Source organism: Delphinus delphis, chromosome 14 (genome assembly GCF_949987515.2).
Source record: "Delphinus delphis chromosome 14, mDelDel1.2, whole genome shotgun sequence".
NCBI lineage: Eukaryota > Metazoa > Chordata > Mammalia > Artiodactyla > Delphinidae > Delphinus > Delphinus delphis.
The window spans coordinates 68,197,759-68,225,173 of NC_082696.1; the positions used below are offsets into that span (position 1 = coordinate 68,197,759).

At 36.6% G+C, this 27,415-nt stretch overlaps 1 protein-coding gene across 2 annotated transcripts in view; it reads right to left on the reverse strand.

Annotated features, from left to right (window-relative positions):
* Window positions 1-1,549: 1,549 nt before the first annotated feature.
* Window positions 1,550-27,415, reverse strand: part of ZNF292 (zinc finger protein 292) — an 87,617-nt gene continuing 61,751 nt past the window's right edge. The window contains exons 5-8 of one of the 2 annotated variants that reach the window (XM_060030252.1): window positions 26,823-27,025; window positions 20,247-20,383; window positions 17,851-17,992; window positions 1,550-10,908 (exon numbers count right to left, since the gene is read on the reverse strand). In XM_060030252.1, coding sequence (XP_059886235.1) covers window positions 3,763-10,908; window positions 17,851-17,992; window positions 20,247-20,383; window positions 26,823-27,025 — 7,628 coding nt within the window. In that variant the 3' untranslated portion in view covers window positions 1,550-3,762. Of the gene's footprint in view, window positions 10,909-17,850; window positions 17,993-20,246; window positions 20,384-20,864; window positions 22,250-26,822; window positions 27,026-27,415 lie in introns of those variants that run through there. The other variant, XM_060030253.1, reaches the window with a different exon arrangement.

The window sequence follows — 27,415 nt, forward strand, 5'->3', positions numbered from 1 at the left end:
GAGACTGGATTTTAATCAAAGTGTACTTAATGTTCAATAAATGTTATTTGGATGTAGGGTGATGAAACATTAACAACCAATACAGCAGGGGAATCAATCCAATTGGAATGGATAAACTGACCAATCAGAATAATCACCACGTGTAAACAGCTGGTACAGGTGCACTGGTGCACACCTGCTGATTACGAGCCCTGGCTGAATGAATGACATCTTAGATGGCTGTTTCCCAAAACATGTTCCTTAAATCACTAACTTAGTGGGATATACCTAAATATTAACATTAAAAAAATTTTTTTTAATGTTCATGGTCATTTAAGTCTGAAAAATTCCCACTTTAACAGTTAACATCTTTTCTGTATAGCAGAACCTCTCAGTCTTCAATATGCTGATGTACACTGGATTCGTTAAGGGGAGCTACAGCACGCAGTTTAGAAAACGGCTTTCATCACTGCCATCACCTTCCCACCCACTGCTAGCACACTACACTAAACATTTTGAAAAAGGCTGCCTTACTGCTCCACTTCTTGACACCTCTCACATTCATTACTCTCTTTCTCAACTCCAGTAACATTCTTTTTTCTGGCGCCCATCAATTTTTTCACGGACTACTTCAAGTCTCCCTGCTCTTAACCTCCAACTTATCCAACCTATCCTCTATACAGTGCCAATTATCTTTCTAAAATCGGTACCTGATCAAACGGTTCAACTGAAATGCATTCAGTAACCACTTGAAAAACAAAACACGATAAAGACTAAATGTGGCAAACAAGAACCTTCACGACCTGGCCCATCAGCCTCCTCAGCTTCAGCTTCTCCAACCCCCTATCTTTCCACACAGACCACCTGCAATACTGCAAACGCACTATGCCGCTTCTTATCTCCTGCCTAGAATTCCCCTTTCCCCTCTGAGCAGCCGCCGACCACTCACTGATCTTTCAAGACCCATCTTTCTAGAAACACTCATAACCACCTACCTCTTTTTCCCTGAAAAACAGAGCATTCTCTCGATGTCTCTAGCTTTCATGTACTTTTATCTTAATAACTATAGCAACTGTTTGCTTACCTGATGATCAAAATTTGCCTTTGTAAAACTCTGTCCAGCCATTTAAAATAATTAATTATGCTGAATTTAACATTGCTGAAAATTTCTCAAACTGTTACATTTCACTTAATGATGTATTCTGAATAACATGTTCTGATCTGTAAGATTCAAATTCTCTGAATTTAGAAGAGGGAAAAAAATCCATTTTTCAAATGAAAACTTAAGCAACTTTACACTGTAGGAAGAAAATATCTCAAAGACAAGAGATTGAGGAAAATTATACCATGAAAAATATATACTTTTTGATACTTTTTTAATACTTAGGCATTACATTCTGTATCAAATTTTACCAACATGCTGTTGTTCTATAAATTCATTATTTTATACCATAATTTGATTCTTCTGTTCCATGCTAAAAAGCCCACTATTCCATAATTACTTTTAGCATACAGTACCTGGAATATAAAAAAAATTAACTCAATGTTGGCAAACTGCCCGCCCCACCCCACCCCCAACATGTAGGAGAACAATTACAGAAGTTCTAGTGGTTAATTTTCTTAAGCTAATGAGCAAAAGAAAAGCCCCAGTACACTGGCATTTTCCCTTAACAGGCTCATCACTACATTCATCAGAAATAAACCTACTTACTGCTGTACTATACAGGGCAGTTTGCCAAATGCCTACCTTTTAAGATCTAGGTCAACTTCTAAGAAAACTGTACGGAAACATTCAGTTGTTAACAAAAATTTAATATTAAAATGACTCAAAGTTATTATTAATTTAGAAAAAAACATGTATTAATCACCCATAAGAACAACTTTTATTTTAATAAATAACAGTGGGCTTACCAAAGGATAGGGATTTTAATACGTCAAGTTTTATGCATATTGGTAATAAACCTTAAGGAGGTGAAACCAACTATTCAATATAACCCATTCGGCCCTAAAAATAAAACTATAATACTTTAATAATAAAACTTAAAAAAATATTTTCCAAAAGAAAATAATTCACTCCTTGACCATGCTTATTTATTCAGAGTACCAGCAATTTCAGTTAATGTTAAGTGCTTCATTTTTCCTGCAAGTCTGATGTTGCACAGGGAATATACACAATTTCATATCACAATATCATCAATATCTCAGGCTAATAATATTGTGAACGCAACTGGTTTATAACAAAGTCAAAAATCAATGCTACTATTTATGGCAAACAGAAACAAAAGTAAATTTGAAAGGATGTTTTCTTTTGTTTCCAGTACTGATTTTAATTGGAATTCAAAGGAAGGTAATAAACTCTCCTGAAATAACCTCTATCTCTGGCCGTAAATCCACAGTATAAATATGGTGAATAAAGCTAATCTATAAGAGCTAACTATATACTGAATAACCAAAATAATCAATTGTAACAACTAATACTGCTCTGGAAGACCAACCTAATGAAAAAAGTATCATTAGATATGGTGGGAAAATACAGACAAATCTGTACAATCTAACATCTATAAACAGTAAAATCAAAACATCCAACTTCCTTATAGAAAGTGTTTCATCTATGTAATTATAAATGTTTAAGGACTCTTGCATTTTATAAACACAAGATGGGCTCACTTTGATGATACCAATTTTTAGATTTATAAAAATGTTTAAAAAAATCTTTCCACAAAAGTTTATACAGTTTAAAGCTATACACCAATCTATAAATCTCAGAAAATGGGGGAAAAAAAACGAACAAATAAAACCCCAAAACCTTTATAAGATCACATGTATAAAACAAGAAATGAAATGTGATTTTATTTAAGGCAATACTGGGCTACTTCACAAATCACCACCTCAAATATTTACACTGCTCCACACTACTAGTTTCTATCACATTCACAAAGGATTTTTTTTTTAAATACCAAATGTTTAAAATCTTTGATGTAGTAAATTCTTTATTCACATTTCCATTATATTTCATGGAATCATAGTAACTATATCCAATTAGAAGCACTGAAAAGAAAACTGCAGCTATAGGAAATTGCTAAAGAATCTGCTTTAATTTCACATGAGTACCACCCAAAAAATCCTGGAGGGTAAATTTACAAAGCAGAGCAAGGTGTTGATATAACGTGCCTACTTTGTGAAAAGTAATTTTTTGAGATAGTCTTGTAAATAAATGTTTTATGTAAAAATCAATGAACTATGGCAGAGTTTCTAGTTTTAGTTAAAAAAATTCTTAATTTAAAACAATAAAAGAACAGTTTTAAAAACTTGATCACTTAGTTAAAAATTAAAATTCCAAATATAAATGTGTCATTTAATAGTTTAGACTTACACACTGCTGGTGGCAGCAAATGATTTACAATAATAAATATATACAAAAAAGGTATCTACAGAGTACTGTTACACATGAGCAGTGACCCGGTGAAACATATCAATCACACAGATAATTCAGTTTAGTTCATGGAAAGGGCAACTGGCTGATAGAAATTTGAGGTTTAGCTCGACTATTTACAGTAACTGAAATATTGATTCTGTTACTCAAGTCCCATAGGGATAAAAAAAAGTTTTACATGACAAATGTCATGTTCATTTTTTTTCCTTTTCTTTTTTTTCTCTTTTGGCCAGGTTAATTCATGTCAGCAACAACAAAAGAAAAAGAAAAAGGTTACACAATTCTAGCATGCTTGATGGCTTCCTATTTAAAATAAAACTGTAAATAATGTATTAATAGCACATGAGTTATCAGTTCTGCCCTCTCCCCGTGGCTTTGCCCATACTGATTTCTTTCATAACAGACACATCTGGATCATTTGAATGCACTTCAAGTTTTTTCAGACTGACGGTAGGTTTCATTTCCTGAAGTTGCTTTAAGACAAGCTCAGTGCAATTTTTAAGAGTCTTGTCTAAAACAATTTTTACATTATCACTGCACTGAAGCTGTGATGGATTGGCAAACTGTACAAAGGTTTCACTTTCTTTACAAGAACATATATGATTTCCACTAGTCACAGCAGTCTTGTCAACATTTTTTCTTGCATTTGAATGGGATCCTTTTTTATTCCCACTATTTGGATGGTCTTTGTCAGTATTTTTCTTCTGCTTCACTGCAGACTCCTCAAGAAACTTCAGAAATGATACTTCGAATCCCATTGGTTTAAATGAGCTCCAGTCAAAAGAGGCAGGATGCTCCTCAGTGGTTTGTATTGCAACAGCGGTTTCTTCTTCCTTGTGCATACTACTGAACTCAACTGCCGGTGCTGGTTCGGCTTTTTCAACTTTCCTCTTTTTATTTTGGGAGACATTTTTTTCTTTATTAACTCTCTTCAAATTACTTGCTTTTTGTTTTTCTGACTGGCAGGGGTTATCTTCCTGAAAGTCTTTACTAACATTTGAAGAGGTCTGAGCTTGGGTCTCCACACTTGTGTTGTCTTCATTTATTAATTTGGTAATAAATAATTCTGTTAGCTCATCCACTTCATCTTTTTCATTTTTTTCAACTTCCTTCTGTGGAACTACAGTTGTTCTTGAGTTATCACTGCTCTCTGATATACCCGTGTCAGAATCTTTCACATCACTCTTTTCAACTTCTTGCTCAGAAGTTTCCTTTAATTGTGAGTTGCAACACCGTTTGAAGACAATGAGGAGATTGCGGTGTTGTGATGTAAATGCCTTAGATAATTTATGGCATTTATAGTGTCTAATTATATTGCTTTCACTTGTAACGACTGACGTACACCCCTTTATCATACATGGATACTGGGTGACAAATCTGCTCGTACACTCAGATAAGGCATCATTTCTAGCCTTTATAGAATATACATGCTTCCCACGTTTCAGAGAATAAGGCTTATTTTCTTCAATCTGCACAATCTTTGCAGTCTTGTTTTCCAAATTATTTTTTTTCTTTCGTTTGGTCTTAGGCATTTTGGTTCCTTCCCTTCCAGATCTGTATTTTGTCCCCCGGTGTTTAGACTTTGTCTTATCTTGGTTTGCCTTGCTTGATATGTTTTCCTGACCAGGTGTTAATCTTCTTGGCCGAATCAGATGAGCTTTATGTTTGTCATTATGCTTATTAAAAATGTGTCGGAGGAGATTGGACCGGGTCGCATATATTCGGTCACAGCCTTCACAGTCACACTTGTATATGCCATCTTCCTCAGTTTTACTTCCCCTTGCCCCAATTCCATGATCTGCCTCAAGATGAACAACATAGTTCAAATATGTGGTAAATGAAGATTTACACTCTGACTGATCACATGGAAATTTCCCAACATCCACCGAAGCAGTCATACTTTCAATTTCCTCAGGAGACATCTCGTGAAGTTTCATGTAGTGTTGTATTAGGCCAGTAATTGCTTGGAAAATTCGAGAGCAGTCACTCACCTGACATCGAAATTCTTTCACAGTCTGTTTAGTTTCAATTTCTTCACTGTCTTTACCAGCTTCGCTTTCCTCTTCAACCTCTGCAGAAAATGCAGGTAGATCTGATTTGTGTACAGCCTGGTAATGCAGAATTAAGTTTTGCTGTATTGTAAAGGCAGCAAAGCAACCCTGATGAACACATCGATAAGGTCTGTAGGGACTGTATCTTGTGGGAAACTCAAGAGATTGAGAAACTGGCTTCTTGCGTTTTCTCTCCTCCTTTTCTTTTTTATGTCTCCTAACTTTCCGTCCTTTGGTTTGTACATTTGTGAGAGAATTTGTATTACATTGTTCTGAAGTAACGGTCATCACTTGTGAAGAACTTTCTGTTTTATCAGGACTTTTTTTTTCTAGAAGTTGTTTTTCTGGGATCACTGCTATATTACTGAGGGTATTTTCCTTCATTGTACCCAATTCTAAAGCAGGCTGGAATTCCCTTTTATTTTCCTCTGTCATAGCTAGCTGTCTTTTTACTTGTGTAATTCGTGGGGCTGACGAATTTTCACTCTGAGATTTTCTTCCATAAGGCCTTTTTATTTTTAACTTTACCATTTCTTCTGTTGTAAAATGATGTACCAACTGACAGTGTGCCCGGAGATTCGAATTTCTCGTAAATGTCTTTGTACATGTAGGTACTACACATTTAAATGGAGCAAATTTCAACTGATTCTTCTTAATTTCAAGAATCATCTCCGGAGTGTACTGATGAATTTTACCATAGTGCTTAAACAGTGCATCTTTTGTCATAGCACTGTAATTACAGCCTTGGTTTTGACACACAAAGGGTTTATTAACTCTGTCATTAAACTGAATGTTGCTTATCATTTCAGAAACTGGCTGAACAAGTGTGACATTTGGAATTGGTTTAACAGGAGTGGGAGTCAGTGTCACTGACGTATTTATCAGTACACACTGGGGTGCTGGAGAGGACAGGTCGTTTTCTAATTTTAATTTCTGTAAGCCTTCTAAAATCTCCTGTACTTGATCCTCCTTATGTAATATTTCAGGCTGAGGAATGTTACTTTTTGTCGGCATGACACCTATGAAGGAAGAAAACTGAGAAGAATCGGATAATTTGTTATTTTGTACAGTGTTTACTGAAGGAAGCTGAATGTTATAATTTATTTGAGCATTCTGCGATGTTTCACCAATACCCTGAGATCCACTTTTTACCTCAAGTATTTGAGAATTCATAGCACTTTTAATAATTTCAAGAGTCTTTTCAAAGTTTTGTATAACATTGTCTTCAGAAATCTGCAAATCAGAATTTATTGAAGGTGTGCATGAATTCAAAGCCATCATTTGGGAATCACCATTTTCAGTTTTTAATGTTAAGGGAGCTAACACTGTATGGGACTCAAGACTGGTTTTAAAGTTTTCTTTCACATCAGTTATAAACAACTGATTGTCAACATTATTTAATTTCTGTGTTAGATTTTCCACCAAACCCTGAGGTTCACAATTAGGAATTACAGTTGAATGAAGGTTAGTAGTTGGTATCTCAATCCTCTTTGCTATAAGTCCCATTGCCGTTAGGTCACTTGTTACCAAGTTTTGGGGAGCATTAGGGGCAATTAGTGGAGGAGCAACTTTCTTTCTTCTCTTAGAAGCACTGTTTCCCTTTTTATTTAAATGACTAGACCTTGTGTTCTGAGGACCACTTATAACGGAAACTCGTGAACTGTTACTGATAAAATTTTGTGATGGCCCACTAGAATTAGGGAATGAACTAGAGCACAGACCATTTTCAACAGTCTTCAGTAGTAAGTCATTTGCTGGAAAAACAGGCAAACTGTTGCATTCCTCAATGGAGGAAGTTTTGGAGTTTGGTGTCCTAGTCTGGTCTGTCAGCAGGGGGTTTGCATGGCATACAGTCTGCAGCAGGGGTGGCACAGGTGGATTTGGCATCACTGTTGCATTTACTGGTGCTGGGTCTGAGACACAACCTGGGGGAACATGAGAGAGCACATCGGCACCCTCAAATGTACTGGGAATGCCGGCAGTTTCCAAAGCCTGTTTAATAATTTCGCTTCCCTCTTGACTAACACTTGTATTAAAGTTAGTCACACCACTCCGAGGAAATGTATTTGGTAAAAATGCTGAGGAGCGATTTTCAGCAGCAAGAAGTTGCAGGAATGATGGATCTTTAAAACATGCTCCTGGACTGAAGGTAGGCTGCTGCGGCTGCTGCGAGTTTACTGCATTTGTGGAGAGAATCATACTGGCAAGAAGAGAAGGCTGCCCGTTACTCTGCAGAAGTTCTTGAGCAATTTCTGCCCCATCCAGTGGTTTACAGTAAGATCGCTTAGACAAGTGTCCACCCAGAGATCTGGGGTTAGTGAAAGCCCTGTAACACCTGCTGCAGATAAATTTCCCGTCTCTGATAATTGCCGGCCACTTAGCCCTTTTGTTGTGCTTGGGTTTTCTTTCCTTCCCATTTGGGCCCTGCCCACGGTCTTTTTTCACTTTTTCCAGTGCAGACTGTTGGGCACTGGTGCCACTGAAGTCATTTCCAACATTGACTTGTGAAGGAAAAATTGCATTCTCACCATTACCTCCCTTTAGAAAAGAGGAATTAGTGTTCCCTTCGATCTGTGAGGAAAAATGATTTGTATTATTTTCCAGCTGGGAAAAAACAGAATTAGTCCCACTATCTGCTGGTGAAGGGAAGAGAGACATTGAACTACTTTCTGCAGGTAACGGAAGGAAAGGATCTGAGCCACTGTCGATATTCAAAGGCAGAACTGTTTTGGTTAGATCTTCCATTTGTGCTGGCAAGGTAGTACTAGATAAATTTTCCATTTGGGAACATAACATACCACCACCTTGTTCATTTTTATCCTGAGAAGGTATATTTGGATTTATGACACTTTCCACTGAGGGCAAGAGTGGAGCTGACACATTTGCTAAATGAGCTGGGAAAATGGAAGGTGAGACATGCTGCAACTGATTAGAACAAGTAGGATTCCCATTGGCTTTGGTCTGTGGTGTAAAAAATGCATTATTAGAGCTGCTCACCTGTGATGGCAAAAAATAAACAAACTTTCCATTATTTGGTGTATTTAAGTTGTTAGCTTTCTGACCCCTTTTGCTTTTGCGTTGCATTTTGAATGCTGCATACTGGTCGGGGTGTGCTGTCTTCATGTGTTTCCCAATACTCTGTGAAGAGTTATAGGTTCGAGTACATCCCTCAACCTGGCAACTGAATTTCTGAACTGGTGCTTTTGGAGGCACTGATGGAGTTCCTAAAGAATTACTGAGGTTGGGCTGTGGTGGAACAAATGTGATACTTTCTAATGTCTTCAGAGGTAAATTATAAAGATTGGACGATGTTTTAACATTACCTCCACATTCAAACTTGGCAGTTGGTAAATTGTTTTGAAATCCTGCCTGATTTTGCACAGAAAAGGTCATCAGGTTGTTCACTTGTCTTTCTAAGTTTTGTGGAGTAAGGTCATCTATTTTGAGGGCTTCCGAATCTACTAAAGAATTCTGAGTAATCTGGGCTTCATTAAAACAAGCCTGTTCTTTTCTCTCTTGGAAACCTGTATGACACAAATCATTACAAGGATCTTCAACTGGTGTATGTAAGTTTGTGACCAGTGATTCACCAGTGCCTTGCACAGCTGAGTTTTCTTGCTTTCCAAAGTTATCCTCGATCCCCTGATTGAGGGATACCTTAATGGACACAGCTACCTCACTGGCCTGAAGCAGAGGAACAGGGGCAGGGTTTTCCAAACCATTTGGCAATGGTCCATCAGCTTGCTTGAGCTCTGAAGCAGAAATCTGGTCTTGTTTGGTCACAGGTGATTCTGCCTTGCTTTTATCCCAAGCACCACTTCTATCTGCTGGGAAGGTGTTTTCCATGTTATTTTCTGAAGGAAGCACAGATCCTTCTTTCTTAGTGTTCCCTTCTGCGTTCTGATTCACTCTGGAAGGCTGAACAGAATCTCCAGAAGAATTAAGTTGGTCTTCAGGAGGCAGCACTTTTTCAGGAGTACTGTGATCATCCAGATGCTTTTCTAGTTCACTCTGAGAACGATAAACTTTACCACAACCTGTGAACTTACAAGTATAGGTATTATAATGTTGTGCTTCATGATCATATAGTAAATAAGCTTCTGAAAAAATTCTGCCACATTTAGGAAACATGCACTTTGCTCTAAAGACTTGATGTTCCTTTCGGTGGGTTAAGAGCTCTGCGTAACTATTAAAACCGGCCTTACATTTCATTTGTATACAGATATATGGTTTACTGCCACAGTGCATTTGTAAGTGATCATTGAGATGAGTAACACTTACAAAATGCCGTCTACAGTACTGGCAAATAACTTTTTTGCTTTGCATTTCAAGAAAGCGCTTGGCATCTTCATTATCCTTATGTCCCTTTACATGAGCAATTAAATTTTTAAAGTACTTAAAGCCCTTTTTACAAAAAGTTACAGGGCAATTGAATTCATTAACAGGTACTGGTTTCTGGACTGGGATCACCTCTGGCTCATAAGATTTGTCTTTGTCATCAGTTTCATCATCTGAACCATCATTATCATTAAACACTATGAAGTCTGTTGAGTAGAGACTATTCTTCTTGATAGGCCGCTGTTCCTGCTTGGCCACAGCATTAGTCTTCTGATTCTCGTTGGTAGTTGTGATCTTAGGAGGCCTTCCCAACCTCCTTAATGGTTTCATAGCTGCTAGTCTCTCTTTACTAGATTGTTTAACATGCAATGTGACATGAGGGACAAAAGTTTCTTTAGAATTAAAGTTCTTTGCACATATGGGGCAACTGTAAATCCCATCTTTGTAATGTTTTTGAGCATGTCGTACTATTCGATGACCAAGGAATTCTTTGTCACATAGCACACAATACTGCATGTAGGCTTGCCAGTTCCTGAACCTAGCAGATATAAATCCCCTCTCTCTTAATTGTTTTATCTCTCTCTTTTTCTGCTTTTCATCACAAATGTCTCTAAGAAGGCCAGAATTAGCACCAATTCCACCATTCATGGAAGTTTCTTTACTCTCTTCCTGATAGTCTGCTACTTTCTCATAAACCTCACTGTCATTTAGTTCATCTATTGAAGACACAATGGATGCTTCTTCTCCCATTAATGCAAGACATTGTCGTTTTAAGGTTTTCCAATCCCAGAATTCTGGATCAAAGGGCCACTGAGTTTTCAATACAAGTAAGAGCTCACAGCGTAGAGAATTTGGTATTGGAAGATTCTCTTCATCGTATTTCTGGTCTGGTTGGTTATACAACATTTCCACAGCATAATATGCATCTACCGTAGGCTCAATAAGAAATTCACTCAGTTGACAAGCACGTTTAACTTCCAGATCATCAGGCAACAAGCATGAAATGGTCTTGCAAATAGATATTTTCACTTCAGTATTTTCTGTAGATTCCAGGCGAAGAGCTTTTACACATAGTTCTATACAAGTGGCAAGTCCAGCCCCTTCAGTCTGTGAAAAAGCAAGTAAGAAATGTTATCTTAATTTACACTCATCAACAGATTTGTGAATTTAGTAATTTTAAAACTGATGTTTGCTTTTCTCAAATTTTGCAATAGCCAATATATGCAGATACCCCCTTCCAAAGCATTGTAGCTGTGTGTGTGTGTGTGTCTATGTGTGTAATGAGCTGTAGAGAATAGCAGAAAAAGCATAAACGTTGGGAGCTAAGACATGAGTATAAAATCATCTAACGGCTAGGCAAACTTGGACATTATTTAACTTCTCTGACCTTTCATATCACAATATAAAAGAGAGATGAAAACAACACAAACTTCATGAAACTGCTGTGAGCATTAATAGATATTGTGTATCTAAAGTAGTTGGTATAGTTTAGTATTATGTCTGGCACACATTAAGTGATCAATAAATGTCATTAAATTTATCACAAATTTCATTTCCTAAGCTTATATTTACAATCCTTCTGAAACAAAACCCTTAGTCCAATTACAAAACTGAGAATGTCCCCATAATTCCTAACTCGTTAGTAATGAAAGGAGATTTTCACATTTAAGAGAATAAAGTTATCTGTTCCTTAATATTGGGAATTCTAGTTCTATCATAAATTTGAATGCCAAATCAGCTACCTCATGGCTGGACCATCTTTTTTTTTTTTTTAAGATTATTTTTGATGTGGACCATTTTTAAAGTCTTTATTGAATTTGTTACAATATTTCTTCTGTTTTGTGTTTTGGTTTTTTGGCTGTGAGGCATGTGGGATCTTAGCTCCCTGACCAGGGATCGAACCCACACCCCCTGCATTGGAAGGCGAAGTCTTAACCACTGGACCACCAGGGAAGTTCCTGGACCATCTTAAGAATTAGGAGTAGCAGGAGACACAATAAACTTTTTTCCTTTTGAATTAGCATCTTGAACTATTATTATAATATAGCAGTAATAAAGGTAAGACTCATGTGAAAGATACATGTAATGAAGAGATAAAAATGGGTTTTACAAGGCTAAAAGAGAACAAATATATGAAAAATAAGCCAGTCACAAGATGTGGTCACATTCATGGGAATGAAATATGTGTGACGTAAGATCAAAGGGCAAGAAAGTCAAAAAAGGTCCAAGAAAGCTGAGAGGATCTGTATTTTTACAGGTTAAGAAGGAAATAAAATATTTTACTAAAACAGAAGCTTAGATTTGTGGGCCAAAAGGAAAGTGAGTGAAAGAGGCTGAGATGCTAACTGGCCATCTTAATGTTATAAATACATTTGAAACCTTAAGAAACAAGGCTAACAAAACAAACTATGTCAAAATTTTTATTCTTCTGAGTTTTCATCTTTGTGTGTGTCTGTTTGAAAATTAAGTTTATAGGTAATATTCAGATCATAAACTGGTTATGTAACAACTGTTTTTTTTAAGAGTTGAGTTTGAATACACAATTTCCCATAAGTACAATGTGATTAAACAAGTAATTAGCCCATAAAAACCTACTTAATAATATCAGTTAATAAAAGTACTGATAGCACCAGCTTGAATTTATGAGTCACAGGAGCAGAAACCTAAGTGAAATCCATTCAGAGAAGGAATAGAGACTCATCCCCCTCTCTAGCACTGGCACACAGCAGGCAATCTTCTGAAAAATGCAAGGTTTTATCTTTGGTGTCTCCCTTTTCTATTCCTTTCCTCTGGCTGCCCAGTATCCTTGACCCAAAGCTACCCAAGGCTTACATGCTGATATTCCTTCCCCATGAACATCCCATTCAGCCCTTCCCTATCCACCCACAGCATCATGGCTTACCCTGCTTTAAAATTCTTAAATGGTTATTACCCATGTCTTTCAGAATTAAATATAAACTTCTTAGCATGGAATGAATACAAAAGGACCCTCACAGTCTGACCTATGCCTCATCTGGTCTAGCCTCATGTTTTATCTTTTCCCTATCCAAACAGCCTACACTCCAGGCAATGTGAACTGTAGTTCCCCAACTACGCCATTCTCTCATGTCTTGATACAACTTGTGATATTGTAATATACTGCTAAGAAATATATATTTTGGTCTCCCCCCCCCCCCCCCAGTTCCTACATGGCTCCTAAAACCTTTGTAATTTCCTAAGTAATAACAGCTATTGGGGCATCTTTTGTTCCCAGCTTTTGAAATAGGTGAAATGAGTGTTTTTTGGTTATTTATAATAAGGCCTTTTCAATCACACTGGAGTTTATTAATGAGATGATTTCTGAAAGCCCCTAGATAACCACAGGCTGGGGGTTGTCAGGGGAACCAACCTGTGATCAGAGGGTTGAAACTTTCAGTCCCCCTCCCCTCCAAGGAGGAGAGAGAGGATGGAGGCTGAATCTATTACCAATGGCCAAAGAAGCCTCCATAAAAGCCCATAAAGAAGTCGGTGCAGGGGCTACCCTGGTGGCGCAGTGGTTGAGAGTCCGCCTGCCGATGCAGGGGATGCGGGTTCGTGCCCCGGTCCGGGAAGATCCCACATGCCGCGGAGCAGCTGGGCCCGTGAGCCATGGCTGCTGAGCCTGCGCGTCTGGAGCCTGTGCTCCGCAACGGGAAAGGCCACAACAGTGACAGGCCCGCGTACCGCGAAAAACAAAACAACAAAACAAAAACAAACAAACAAAAAAGAACTCGGTTCAGGGAGCTTCTGGGTTTGTGAACAAGTAGAGGTGGGGGAGAGTAGCTCACTCTCTCCCCCATACCTTGCCCTGTACATCTCTACCATCTGGCTTTTCCTGAGTTGAATCCTTTCAAAATACACCAGTAATCTAGCTGGTAAACTGTCTTCCTGAGTTCTTGTGAGCCACTCTAGTAAATTAATGAAATCTGACCAGAAAGTTGTGGAAACCTCTGATTTATAGCCAGTTGGTCAGAAGCACAGGTGACACCCTGGATTCAAGACTGGTAGCCGATGTTGGGGGAGGAGGGCAGTCTTATAAGACTGAGCCCTTAACCTACGGATTCTATGCTATCTCTAGGTGAACAGTGTCAGAATTGAGTTAAATTGTACGACACCCAGCTGGGGTCTGGAGAATCAGAGGATTACCTGGTATGGAAAAAATCTCCACACACTTGGTCATCAGGAAGTATTCAGTGAGTAGTGAATAGAGGAGAAAACAGTATTTTCTTTACACTACCTTTCATTCTTTTTCTGTTACTAGGAACACTCTCCCTCTCCAGCTTTGTTTGGCCATCACTATCTGAGAGTCTAAACAGACCAGTGGGTTAGAGGGCCCTCTTCTTTTATTCAATCAGCACCTACTTTACACCAGGCACTATGCTCAGCAATGTGCTCTCCCTCTCAGGAGTCTTGATATCCCTCTATATTTGAAAGACCCATATTACACTGCAACTGTTAGTGTGTCTCCATCAACAGATATGAGATCCTTAAGGGCAGGGCTATAGTTTTCAACACTCGGACTTCAGGGGTCTAGGAAAAAGCATAAATAAAATGATGAACCAAGCTATCTGCTCCATTTCCTTTGCAAATCTCAAATAGAGTTTAAGAAGGAAACAATTATTTTAGGTAATATGTGAGCAGCTGGGCAATAATTTTCAACAACTCCTGGAGTTTTGGGGAGAAAAGGGGGGGCACCAGTTAACCCAAATCATCAACCTTGAGGCTAAATTTCATCATGTAAAAAAATGAGGAGTTACACTAGAACGCAGTCACTACAACATAACTTTAAGGTCTCTTTCATAGTCCTAAAACAATAATCATCTATGATTCTACTTTTAAGATAAAACCTCTGTTTGGTCAGATTTCAGAAAATAAAAACAAAGGGAGACATTTTATGCAATGGGAAACAAGATTTTGGGGCAGAGCAATTACCACACTGCACATTATCCTGCTCCCCTGGACAACTTTCCCAAGCTATTCACACTTTAAGTGCTTTTTTATGTGCTTTACTTCTGAGCCCAAAGTCTCTCTAGAAAAGCACTACTCAACAGAACTGTCTGCAGTGATGGACATGTTCTTCACCTGTGCTGTTCAGTATGGTAGCCACTAGTCACATGGAGCTACTGAGCACCTACAATGTGGCTACTGTAACTGAAAAACGGAATTTTATATTTTACTTAGATTAACTAGCCATAAGTGTCTGATGGCTACCATAATGGACAGTGTAGCTCTTGTCCAAGATTTTTCCTCCCTCTCCAACAAGGTGTCCTTGTGAGCAGGATGTAAGGTTGAGGGAGGAGAGTCCCTGTTACCTAACCTCCTCAATTCCACGGATTAAGAAATGAAATCCAAAGTGATTAAGGTTACCAGGTGGTCAACAAGTCAAGATTTATACCCAGTTTGTCTGGCTTCTAGTTTCAAGTTCCATCTACTTTGCCATGCTGCTCTTTAAGTTAGATATAAAGTAGTGGCACAACCTATATTTTAAAATTACATAGAAACTTATTGTTAAGTTTATTTTTTAACTGCAGCGCTACGACATGTAAAATGAAAAAGTAGGATGAGTTAAGGTTGATAAAAACTGGAAAGCAGAAGGACTCAGTCCTGTTCTTTACTCCTGAAAATGAAGAGAAATTATTTCAGGAGAAGAATAGCAAAGATACATATAAGATTTACTGACCAGCTATAGATCTTAAAAGATATTTTTTAAAAAGAATAAGAATGTCTTTTGGTTTCTACTTTCAAAAACAAAATTATACATTAATTAAAAATACTTCTTATCATATTACATCCCGGTTTTCAAGGATTCCTAAGACCTGTCTGGCATACCATTCCATGCAGTGCTAGCAACTTTGGAAAGTGACTTCCGTGTACATTTAAAGGGGAAACCAAGTGCATCTTACAAGGGTTACTATAAGAAAAATTAATTTTGTAAAAGTTGGATTCTGATTTTTGCTAATAGATAAATGGAAACACGCAATCTCTGCTCATCACTTCCCTTTTGAATTGTGTCTAATCTACTGTTTAATCCAACTATTAAGTGTTTTCATTTCTACGACTATGTTTTTGTATTTCTAAAAGTTCTTTTGACTCTTTTTAAAATCTGCTTGGTCATTTTTATAGGACCTCTCATACTTCAATCCCTTATTTTATATCTTTAAATATATGTATTTTATAATTTATCTGATAACTGTATTATTTAAAGTATTAGGCAAATAATTCTATCATTCTGTCTACTGAAATTCATTCATGTCAGACTGTTTCATATGTTTAATAGAGCTTGATGGTTAACTTATTTATGTCTTTAAATATATGTAATTTATCGTTTTTATCCTTGTATGTTTAACGCTATTGTTAGTTCTCTCTTCTAAAATTCCCTCATGGCAGACTGTTCTCTGTTTTGTAAATCTTGATGGTGAACCCATCTTAAGAAGGGTTTTATCTAAGAATCCTGTACTGAAGGTATGTCCCTCCAAAGCAGTTCTTCATTTGCTTCTGCCAGGGATCCCAGGCATTACCAGCCCAGGACTCCATCCTTACCTTCTTAAATACTACTTATGTAAGGGAGCAAAATCTGTCACCACCAAATGTGTCTCTTTGACCTGAGGATTATGTTAGGCTGATTACTTTTAAGAAACAGAAGACTAAGGAAGTTCTTCCTGTTACCCGCCACCCCTACTTGTTACTGCCTAAAAGAATTTAGACAGAGGGCCTGTTCTGGAATAGAGCTGTCACCAGAGATCTCTGCAAAGAATATGGGCTAGGGGTGGTGGGGAGAAACTCTGCAGGGCCTGGAGATCAGAGTCCACCATGTCTGATAGTCTCTGCATGGCCCGGCACACCATTGGTTTACCAAACACTGCTTTTCCATCTTCACGTGAATTGCCTTCCTCCCCTCTGAAGCCCTAAACCACTACACCCAACATCCTCTTGTCTTTAGCTGAAGATGGTATTTAAGGTGAGAGTTTCGGCCATTTTGACAAGTTACTCAGTTTTCCTGGGTCTCTCCCATGTATACATGTTATTAAACTTTTGCCTGATCTTCTCTTGTTAATCTGTCCTCTGTCAGTTTAATTCTTAGATCAGCCAACATAACTAAGAAGAAAAGGGAGAGGAAAAGGTCTTCCTCCCTGACACTCACCTGGTGTGGGGATTCCTGGTTATACGACAGGGTAAATGTGGACCCCAAATCGTGTGAGGGCAGACCTATGGTTACAATTTATTAGGGAAAACATTTCCGTCCTCTGACCCACAGTCCAGTCGGACATGCACATGGTTCCCTATCATCACCTGTGTTACACAGTATAATATTTTTCTAGTCCACTTTTCAATGAAATCATAGTATTTCAAAAGTTGGTGGAGGGAAGGAGGGGAGCACAGAATTCAGTTCTAAATCCCCAACTTGAAAGGGCCCAAGATCCCATCTCTTGTCTTATCCCTGTGTGGATATAAAAACTCAAACCCCTTAGTAACATACCCCAATCCTCACCAGGGTAGGAGAACCCTAGCATCAGCTCAAATTTCTACTCCAGTTTTTAGGTTTCTCTTCTTTTTGAGCCTAGGGATTTCCCCAATATTCTTGCAATCTCAGCTGCTATACATTAAGAACAATGTTTGTTTTATTTTATCAAGTATTTTTGGGTCTTTTGTAGAAGAAGGATTTTTAGATACCGTAATCTGCCAGACTGCTAGCAAAGGAAGCTATCTCTATATTTCTCTTTACACTTTCTAAATTTCTATAGAGCCAATTATCAAAATAGTATAACACCTAGCAGTAAAAATTGTGGAATGATAAAATGCAAGTATTATATATATTGCTTTTCTCCAGGCTAAGAGCAAGCCCCTGGCTCTCATTTGCATTTTTAAGTTTCTCTGTATCAAGTATCATCAAGGACTAATAAGAAAATCAATGTTCAAAGCACTAAATGAAATAAACAAAAATCACTGGAAGAGGTGCCAAAATAATAAAGTCTTTTATTAAAGGTAATTTATATATTTGAAATTAAGATAAGATACCTTGATCGTTCTTACCTCTGAATTAATAACTTTAATCAGGAAGAAAATGTGATATACCGTCTTGGTTAACAAAGAAAGTTGACGACATCTTTCTAGGTACACTTGTATAGATGGTTCTACTCTTTGCTGTAATTTACTCCAAAAGAGAGTGAGTTCCCTTAAAAAAAAAAAAAGTAAAAAAGTAAGCTGGAGCTATCACGTAAAATCATGAACATGTCAGGCTCGTAATTACATGTGAAATTAAAACTGGTTACAGATTCCAATTCTATATGTGGAATGAGGTTTAAAAGAAAAAAACCTCAATTTCTAAAGACTTATTAAATAAAAATCAAGATATGACTTATTTTACTGATTAAGATTTCTGAATCTCAGAGAAGCACTCACTACCTTTTACTAGGAAAGCATCTGACATTTAAACAAGTTATACAAATGGTAACTTTGGGCCACATCTGAACTTTAAAGTAATAAGAAAGTGCAAAATGTGTGTGTATATATAAAAAGCTTCAATGGCATAATGATTTTTAAAAAGCATTTAATTTTTATCTTCTAACTTAAATTTAAATTATTAGATAATGTTAAGAATCAAGGATGACACAGAACCCAGAAGAAAATAACTAATCTGTGCCACAGCAGTGAAAAAATAAAAGAAACTTTGAAAAATAAACTTTGAAATTTATTTCAAATGCAATTACACTGTATTTTCTTAGAAAGTAATCCTACTGAACTGATGAATTTTCCTCCCTTTTACCTATTGTCCTATTTCTCTTCTGTCCTCCATAGTTAACTTCCACAAAAATCTTCTTCCTGGCTTCAACTTCCCCTCTCAAGTATTCTCTTCCATACAGGCCTTTCCTATTAGTTCCTCAGATTCCACTCCTAGCAACTGTGCCCTTTTCACCATCCACCTGAATAACTTGCTCATTTACTGGATTTTAACCTTCATATTGAGGACTTCAAAAATCTCTCTCCAGTCTTGACCACTTCCACCTTTCTAGTTCTTTATAAGACCTCCCCACTTTGATCTCTTTTGAAACCTGAAACTCAATATATGAAAAAGATGATTAACATTCTTTCCAGTTCACCCTTCTTCTAATTTAATGCATCATTATCATTGACCCTATCTATCAGCCTCTGCTTTTTACTATCCTCAAGACTGTTATCTTCAACATTTCTCTCACCCCACCCCACATCCACAGGAAAACTTCGTAACTTCCCAGCTGGACTATTTACTGGCTTTCTAGTTGATTTTCCTATCTCAGCTCAATTCCCTGTATGGCCACTTCCTACCCCCAACTCGCCCTCATTGTTCAGGCTCCAATCCATTCTCAACTGTTAGTCTTAAACAGTGTTTCTTGAACATAAACTTCTATTTTGCCCCCTTCTACTAAGGGCTTTTAATAGACTGCTTTTGCTTTTCATATAAAACCCAGACTTTGATGCCTTTTGTAAACCAATATAACACATTAATTTCTTAGTCATCATTAATATTTGTTATATAGAAAACCTACTTGTCCTCAATAAATACATGTTATTTATTCTCCCTTCAGAATCCTTCTACCGGCCTTTTATATCAATCTTCTCTGTATTGCATATACAATTTTTCCTTCATAACTGAGCTCAACTGTTCAGAAAACCTTTACAATTATAAACTTTAGTCTTTTTGATTATACAACCATTTATTTAGCTTGCCTGTTCTATATTCACTTATATGACGTGTGTCACTTGGTAAATATCCTTAAATATCAGAACGTTGTAAACTAAATTTTCTTTTGTTTTTCCACAATACCAACACAACACTGAAGACTAATAATGCTGTCGACTGACCAGATAAATTGTCAGTTTTAGCTAACACTAACTTAAGACAGTTGATCTTAAGTTTTTTGAGTTAACTGAAGTCATCATCTCTGTTAGCTGTATCCTCCCAAAGGATTATATATAACAGGTTTGCCCACTAGGAAATGTACCATGAAGTTAGTGAAGTAGAATGATACCTCACAGAAATGAACTATATTTCTATACATAAATGACTAGCAGCTAGTTATGTAGTAAAAAAGTCTGCAATATGCAGAGCAAAAATATACACATTAAATCAGAGGTTGATTACATATCTGAAAAAATTTTTATTGTGGCATTAGACATAAGCCCTTCTTTCATCTTCCAACATTTAAAAATTAATCATAATTGATCATTGCTGGTATACTAAGGAGTTGTGTGGTCCTTAACATAAAGTTTTTAAAGTTATAATATGAACTACTTGATAATCAGTTTGCACAGCATGTAATATCTGAAAATAAGCTTTTTGTCTTTGTAACACTAAAAAGATTTTAAAAAATATGTTCTTAAGCTATCTGCACAACCTATCCTGTAATCTTATTGAACAAACTTCTCCTTTCAAAATAAAATCAACTCACCAAGCACAGTACATATCTCCTTGTTGAAGCTGACGTGATAAAAATGCAGTACATAAGACAAGAGCATTTTTTTCATCACCCTCAGATTCTAAGTTACAGATCATTTCTAGGGCATCTTTGCAATCAACTTCTGAAATCTACAGGGAAAGGATATAGAAATATGCCATAAAATGGTTTTATGTTAGAATATACAGTAATACACTTTATAATTTTTATTAGATATTTACAGATCATTTTCATCAGTAAAACCTCATTAACTCATACACTATCAATTCACAGTTTGTCATGACTAGCCTGCTGTTTAAAGAAATAATCTTTCTTCAAGTCAGAGAACCAATGATTTTCAAGACCTTTATAAGCATTCATTTACATGTAAATAACTAATGCTAATTATAAGCAACCTCTACCCATTAAATCAGGTCTATAATACTGAAAAAGAAAAGCTGCTACTTGTATTTCTTCCCCTTTATCCAGTAATTTAAAAAGCATTAGAATCAGCAAAAAGACAGAAATGTCTACTGGATATAGACTAGAAAAACAAAGTGTCTATTTATTGGAGGGAAACAAGTATAGTATGAAACATTTTATGTAGCTATACCACTTTTAAATGAAGCTCACCTCAGTTTTCTATAAATCTCCATTATTTTTCTTTTCACATAAATTCATTCCATCTCAAAGCTTGTCAACAGTCATGCATGCATAAGTATAACCTAGATGAAGGCAACTTGCTTCATTTAATTATGCACTTACATCTAATGCTTATTTTTTAAAAATTAAAATTTATAACCTCATTACAATGATTTACTACATAAAACAGAATTTACCTATGATCTCTACAAGTATTTGCTGTAAGATAAGGATTTGACAAACAGCATACAGTCACAAATCACTGGTGTTCCACAGAATTAGAAAGATTAATTCCAACATGGTACAACTGACAAATGGCAAAAATAATTGAAGATTAATACAGACCACTAGCACCCCTGTACCACAGAGGTAACTATACACCTCCCTGTTGACCTTCTATGTCTCATTACTTTTTGAGTACGGGAAAAGTATGTGTGTGTATGTGTAAAATGTAACATGTTTAGGATTAAACAAGCGTCTGAATGGGAATGAGGGTAATCTTGAGGTTGATCTTTGGTAATGAGGATAACGATTGCATGGGGATAGATTCAGAGGTTCCATTTTATACATTACACTGAGCTACAAAACACTAAGATAAGAAAAGACCCAACTCCAAGTCTATGTGTTTAACAACAATGATTTCTTAAAGGAAGTATGAAGTTAATGTCAGAGTTATGACTGAAACCTAAGTCCTGGAACTCCCTGGCACAGTACTCTTTCCACTACTCCTCTGTCTGCCTCTTTCTTACAAATCTTTATCTCTAAGTGACCCTATGTAAACAAACACAAAAAGTGCTGAACAATATATATTTATATAATTAATATTTTCAAATATCTACAATAAGTTAAATGCATTGTTAGACATTTTATATATGTATGTTATTATTTAATCATAACTTTTCTACTAGGTAGGTATCATTAACATTTTATACATAAGATGTCAATAAACACAGTAAACAGCAGCTATTATTATTATTCATTTATTTGTGCCAGCTTCTTCAGAAATAGCATTGTTAATCAACATGATAGCTTGCCTGGTAAATACTATTTCTTTATAGAGATAAGGCTCAGAGAGGTTAAGTTACTTGCTCAAAGTTACCTGCTTAATTAGCAGAGTCAAGATTTCAACCCAGGTCTCGCTTCAAAGTCTGTGCTCTTTCTAGAATTCTACATGCACAAGCATACTGAGGGTCTTTCTTACCAAATATTGATTCTACATGTTCAGGTTTAACAAAAGTCTTACATCTTGAAAGTCTGATTTATTTTGAATCAAATATTTTTTTGTTGTTCTTCTAAAACCTAAGCCATTCTTATTGAATTTTCATATAATGCAAAATGTGTACATTATATATAAGGAAAGAAATTTATTTTCCCAATGATATTACCTACATTAGCTTATACTTAATAATTAAAAATATAGGGCTTCTCTGGTGGCGCAGTGGTTGAGAGTCCGCCTGCCGATGCAGGGGACACAGGTTCGTGCCCCAGTACGGGAGGATCCCACATGCTGCGGAGCGGCTGGTCCCGTGAGCCATGGCCGCTGAGCCTGCGCGTCCGGAGCCTGTGCTCCGCAACGGGAGAGGCCACAACAGTGAGAGGCCCGCATAACGCAAAAAAATAATAATAATAATAAATATATATATATATTTATATATATTTGTATCTATGTAAGGTAGCCTCTATAAATTTATCCACATATATACAACATACCAACTGAAACATCTGCTATATTCAATAATACAGAAAACCTCACTTTTTATAGGTGTACTAAGGAAACAATTTTACTATGTGCTATTTGATAGCCTTCATTCCCAATTTGCCACTAGGTGGCCCACTTGAAAAAAATAGGACACTAAAGAGAAAATGAAACCTAAACTAATAAATGGCTTAATTAAAATTGTGCAAGTGAAATACAGGTCAAATTTAGCCATCAATGAGCAAGAATTATTTTTTATAATCCAAGGCAGCATAAAGTAAGGATTACCAATATAAGAACTATTTATACATTACAGATAGCTGTTTTGTATTGCTCTGAAAAATGAGTAAAAATCTAATACCAGAAAATTTAGAAATATGAATAAAAATTTTAAAGCCAATTAAAATGGTCTGTTTGTTAAAGATATACTATGCTAAATCCCTTTGTAAAGCATAAAAATCATTTCAAAAATGTGAGTGACTTCCATGTTTTAATATGGCTCTTTCTATAAGATATTCAAAAAATATACAACACTTCATCAATATTTTACATACATTTACCAAGTATACTTTTAAAATGTATTAGCTTTAACATATTTTAGGAATAGTCTTTTGCTTATCAAAATGAAATTGCTTTCCATCTAGAAAGGGACTTAAATGGTAAACCCGTCACATTAAAATAATTAGCTACTGTTTGTTTTTGTTTTATACTCTCAGGGTAGCAAAATCTTAGGTTAGGGGCTTCTCTGGTGGCGCCGTGGTTGAGAGTCTGCCTGCCGATGCAGGGGACACGGGTTCGTGCCCCGGTCTGGGAAGATTGCACATGCCGCGGAGCGGCTGGGCCCGTGAGCCATGGCCGCTGAGCCTGTGTGTCCGGAGCCTGTGCTGTGCAACGGGAGAGGCCACAACAGTGAGAGGCCCGCGTACGGCAAAAAAAAAAAAAATCTTAGGCTAGATTTAAAAGACGAATAATCTATAGTGTTAGGAAAGAAAAAAACTTCATATATTGTTTATGGGAGTATACACTGGCATAATCTTTTTTTGGATGGTAGTATGGCCCTATTTATTAATTTAAGATGTGTAGGTTCTTTGATCCAGCAATTCCACTTACAGAAATTTACCCTACCAGTATACCCCCAAGAAGAATGAAAGGATGTATGGACAAGGCAACAATTTAAATGTCCCCTAGTTTGGCTAAGATATTATAAATCTATACTATGGAATTATGCAGCCATGAGAAAGAATGAGGTTGATCTGTAAGAAATAATATGGAGGGGTTTCCCTGGTGGCACAGTGGTTGAGAGTCCACCTGCTGATGCAGGGGAAAACGGGTTTGTGCCCCGGTCCGGGAGGATCCCACATGCCGCGGAGCGGCTGGGCCTGTGAGCCATGGCCGCTGAGTCTGCGCATCTGGAGCCTGTGCTCCGCAACGAGAGATGCCACAACAGTGAGAAGCCCGCGTACCGCAAAAAAAAAAAAAAAAAAAAGCAATGATATGCAAAGATGTCCAAACTAAGAGGAGGAAAAGTGACCAGCAGCCAGGGTATGTTTAAGTATGTTTAAAGTGTGTGTGTGTGTGTGTATGTAAAAGTATCAGAAATATCAAATTTCACACTTAATGATTAGTCAGAGGAGTATTAAATGTGGAAATAATGGTTAGAGAGACACAAGATAGATTTTATTTTTAACACTATGTTTATTTTGACGACAAAACCAATAAATACTGGATATAAAATAAACAACGCTAACTTCATTTTTACACCTACACCAAGAATTCAGGCCAAAATCCCTTCTAGAGAAGCCAGATAAACATTCATCTCAGTCCCATTCCTCTGCTACCTCTATCACACTGAAAGCGTCCTAAGAAATAGTCAATCCCTTGTCTACTGGCTCACTTGGACAAGGATTTCCTCAAAAGGACTATAGATCAGACCATGGCTGACTCTTTCCAATATCTATTCCTGCCTACTCTAAGGAATGGGTAAAGACCTCAAATGTTTACAAGAACCAGACAGGTAAAGTGAATGTTTGAAGCGGGTCATGTAGCATACCTCTTCTGAAGGGGGCAATGTCTGGGCAATTGTTCCAAAGTGATTACCTTTCCTTGGGGCAGAAATAATAACTTACTCCACTTGGAACAATGAAGAACCAGTTTCTATATGTTTGTAATAGAAACATAAAAGAGTAATCAAACAATCTCTAAGCAAAAAGGGATTTTTAACAAGGAATGTGTAGACTTACACATATCCCATCCCGTTCTACACTATGTGATCTAGTTTTATTCCTGGGGTGGGAAAGAGACTTGAGCGAACTCTGCTTAAAGAACATGAAATATCTTAATTCCACCTGCTTAACAAGAGAAGGAAAAAATAATTTCATATGACATCAGAGATACCCAGGGTCTTCAGAGAGAATTTTTCTGAGGCTCTCCCAGAGTAGGCTGGGCTGCTGGTACTTAATTCTGGATAATTAGACCAAAAGGGAATTTAAGTTCAGTATTGCAAGATTTTTTGATTATTCAAGACAGCTAGAAATAGAGATTTTTCCTGGAGATTACAAATTCATAGTCTTCAACTTCAAACAGGACTTTCAAAGTTAACCTAACCACCCTGTCTTTAGATAGATTCCTACTAGAAGTTATGCTTCTTTAGGGTAGGACCTATGCCTTACTTTTAAATTCCCTCAGTGTTTAGACAGCACACATCTCTTACTTAATAAAATTTGCCGAAGGAAGGATGGACGGATGGACAGATTGACTTAAGGGCTGGGACTGAACTGATAATGAAAACTTTAGTGGAGCTGAAAAATATCTAAAATGCAGCATCACAATAACTAATTTATTTAAAGACTAAAAAACAATGTTACACACATTTCAAAGGCTGTTATCCCAAGAAACTTGATACAGCTGCCAATGAACTTGTCTACAAAGTTATCCTGAACTAATAAGAAATTTTCTATCTTCTATTTAGCTCCTGTTATACAGCGATTAAAAAGCCATTACCTGAGACAAAAGAGAAATTATTGAAGAAAATAACAGCTAAGGTCTAAACTAATGATATCTCCCCTAACTAAGCTAGAGCCCTTGGCTCTACTCCACCCGGCCTAGAAATTACCTGGCATCACTCTCCCAGTATCCTCATTATCCTCAACATACACAACAGGCTTATTTCTAATCTCAGTCCAAGGCTATCATCTTCCTCTTTATTTTCTATTCTCAAGAAAAGTCAATCACCATTATAATTACAGCCTCTAACCTCATGTGGGCATTTAGCTTTCTGTCCGAGGTTATCCTTCTTCTGGACTCTGATTACAATCTCTCTCTGACTACTCAGGGGATCATGCATGCTCTGTTAACTGTCTTCTCTGTTGTTTATCTCAGCTTCTCTCTTTGTATATCCTAAAATCTGTCCCACAATCCCTTTGTTCTCCATTCTCTATCACTCTGGAGTCGAAAGATATGTATATTAGAGATATAAGACACATATACATTAAATGTTCACACAACACTGTCCAATGTATTATAGTTTTATCTATACTCTTTATATACATATTCCCTGCTTTTTGATCAACTTTCAATTCTCCTACCCTGTCTCCAACTTCATTTTGGAATTATGAGTCCTCCAATTGCAAAATTCCCATTTGGATCATGATTCTACTTTTTGAATTCTGTAGTATAAAATACACAAATACATGAATACTATGCTTTATGCCAACTAGAAGTAAAAAAAAACAAAACAGAATCACCTGTCTTACAAAGAAAAAGTTTTACATTAAATATGCAAATAAAATATTTACATATATAGACAGATAAAGAGAGGAAGATATATAGGGAGAAAGAGAGAAAGAGAGAGAGAGAAAGTATTCCTAGCAGGAAGTCATATAAATTTTTTAAGTTACTTAAATTAGCCAGTTAGAAAAAAATCTGCAAGTATCTTGAAGTCAGGTAAAACTGAAATTAAGGCCCAAACACTAACTAATACAAACATCCTAACTAAATTAAGCTACCGCCATCTTTCCCATAATTTAGCCAAAGCAGTTAAAAGAGCCAAATTATTTAAAATAGAAGCCAGGTGAAATGTTTACGTATAACTCTGAAAGCTGCTTAGAATCACTATCTAAGAGCACACCCCAGATCTAAGACTGACAACAATGGCTCTTCACTAAGAGAAATGGAAGTCAAAGACATTCTAATCTAATTAAAAACTATTTTCTTCACTTTAAAAAATAATTACTAACAAAAGAAAACATACTCACCTCTTCGATTAACTTTTCATTTGGTGATGATGTACAAAGACAGACAAGGTAAGTTTGCTTAAAACTACCTTTTGTACCAATCTCTGGATGGTCAGAACACAGCTTTGCTAGAGCAGTTGCTTGACTTAACTGATCTGTTTTGATTAGATGTTTAATTCTCATATCCAACAAGATGGGACCCTCAAAAGCTAAAAATTCATTCACTTTAAAAAACAAGACATAATAGATTATTAACATTTGGTAATAGTTCATTTGCAATACAAATACTTACAAGGAATATTTTTTTAAAGCACGGAAACGAACTCTTTTTTGTTGTTGTTGCAGTTTCCTATTACTCTCAGGCTATCACAAAATACTCGACCTTATAAGCAGAAGGAGTTATGCTGCTAACTTTTTAGAGCTGCATTAAATATTTCTGCCCCTGAAAGTACCATTTACAATGAGGTGAGTTAAATTCCTGATTATAAAAATAATTTTACATTGAATTCTGAAACTCATTGTTTTTAAAATAATACTAAATTCTTTTCCCCACAGCCTTTATTCTTGAATACCAGGCGTTAGCATTTCTAGAAATTTGCAGTTAGGACATTACA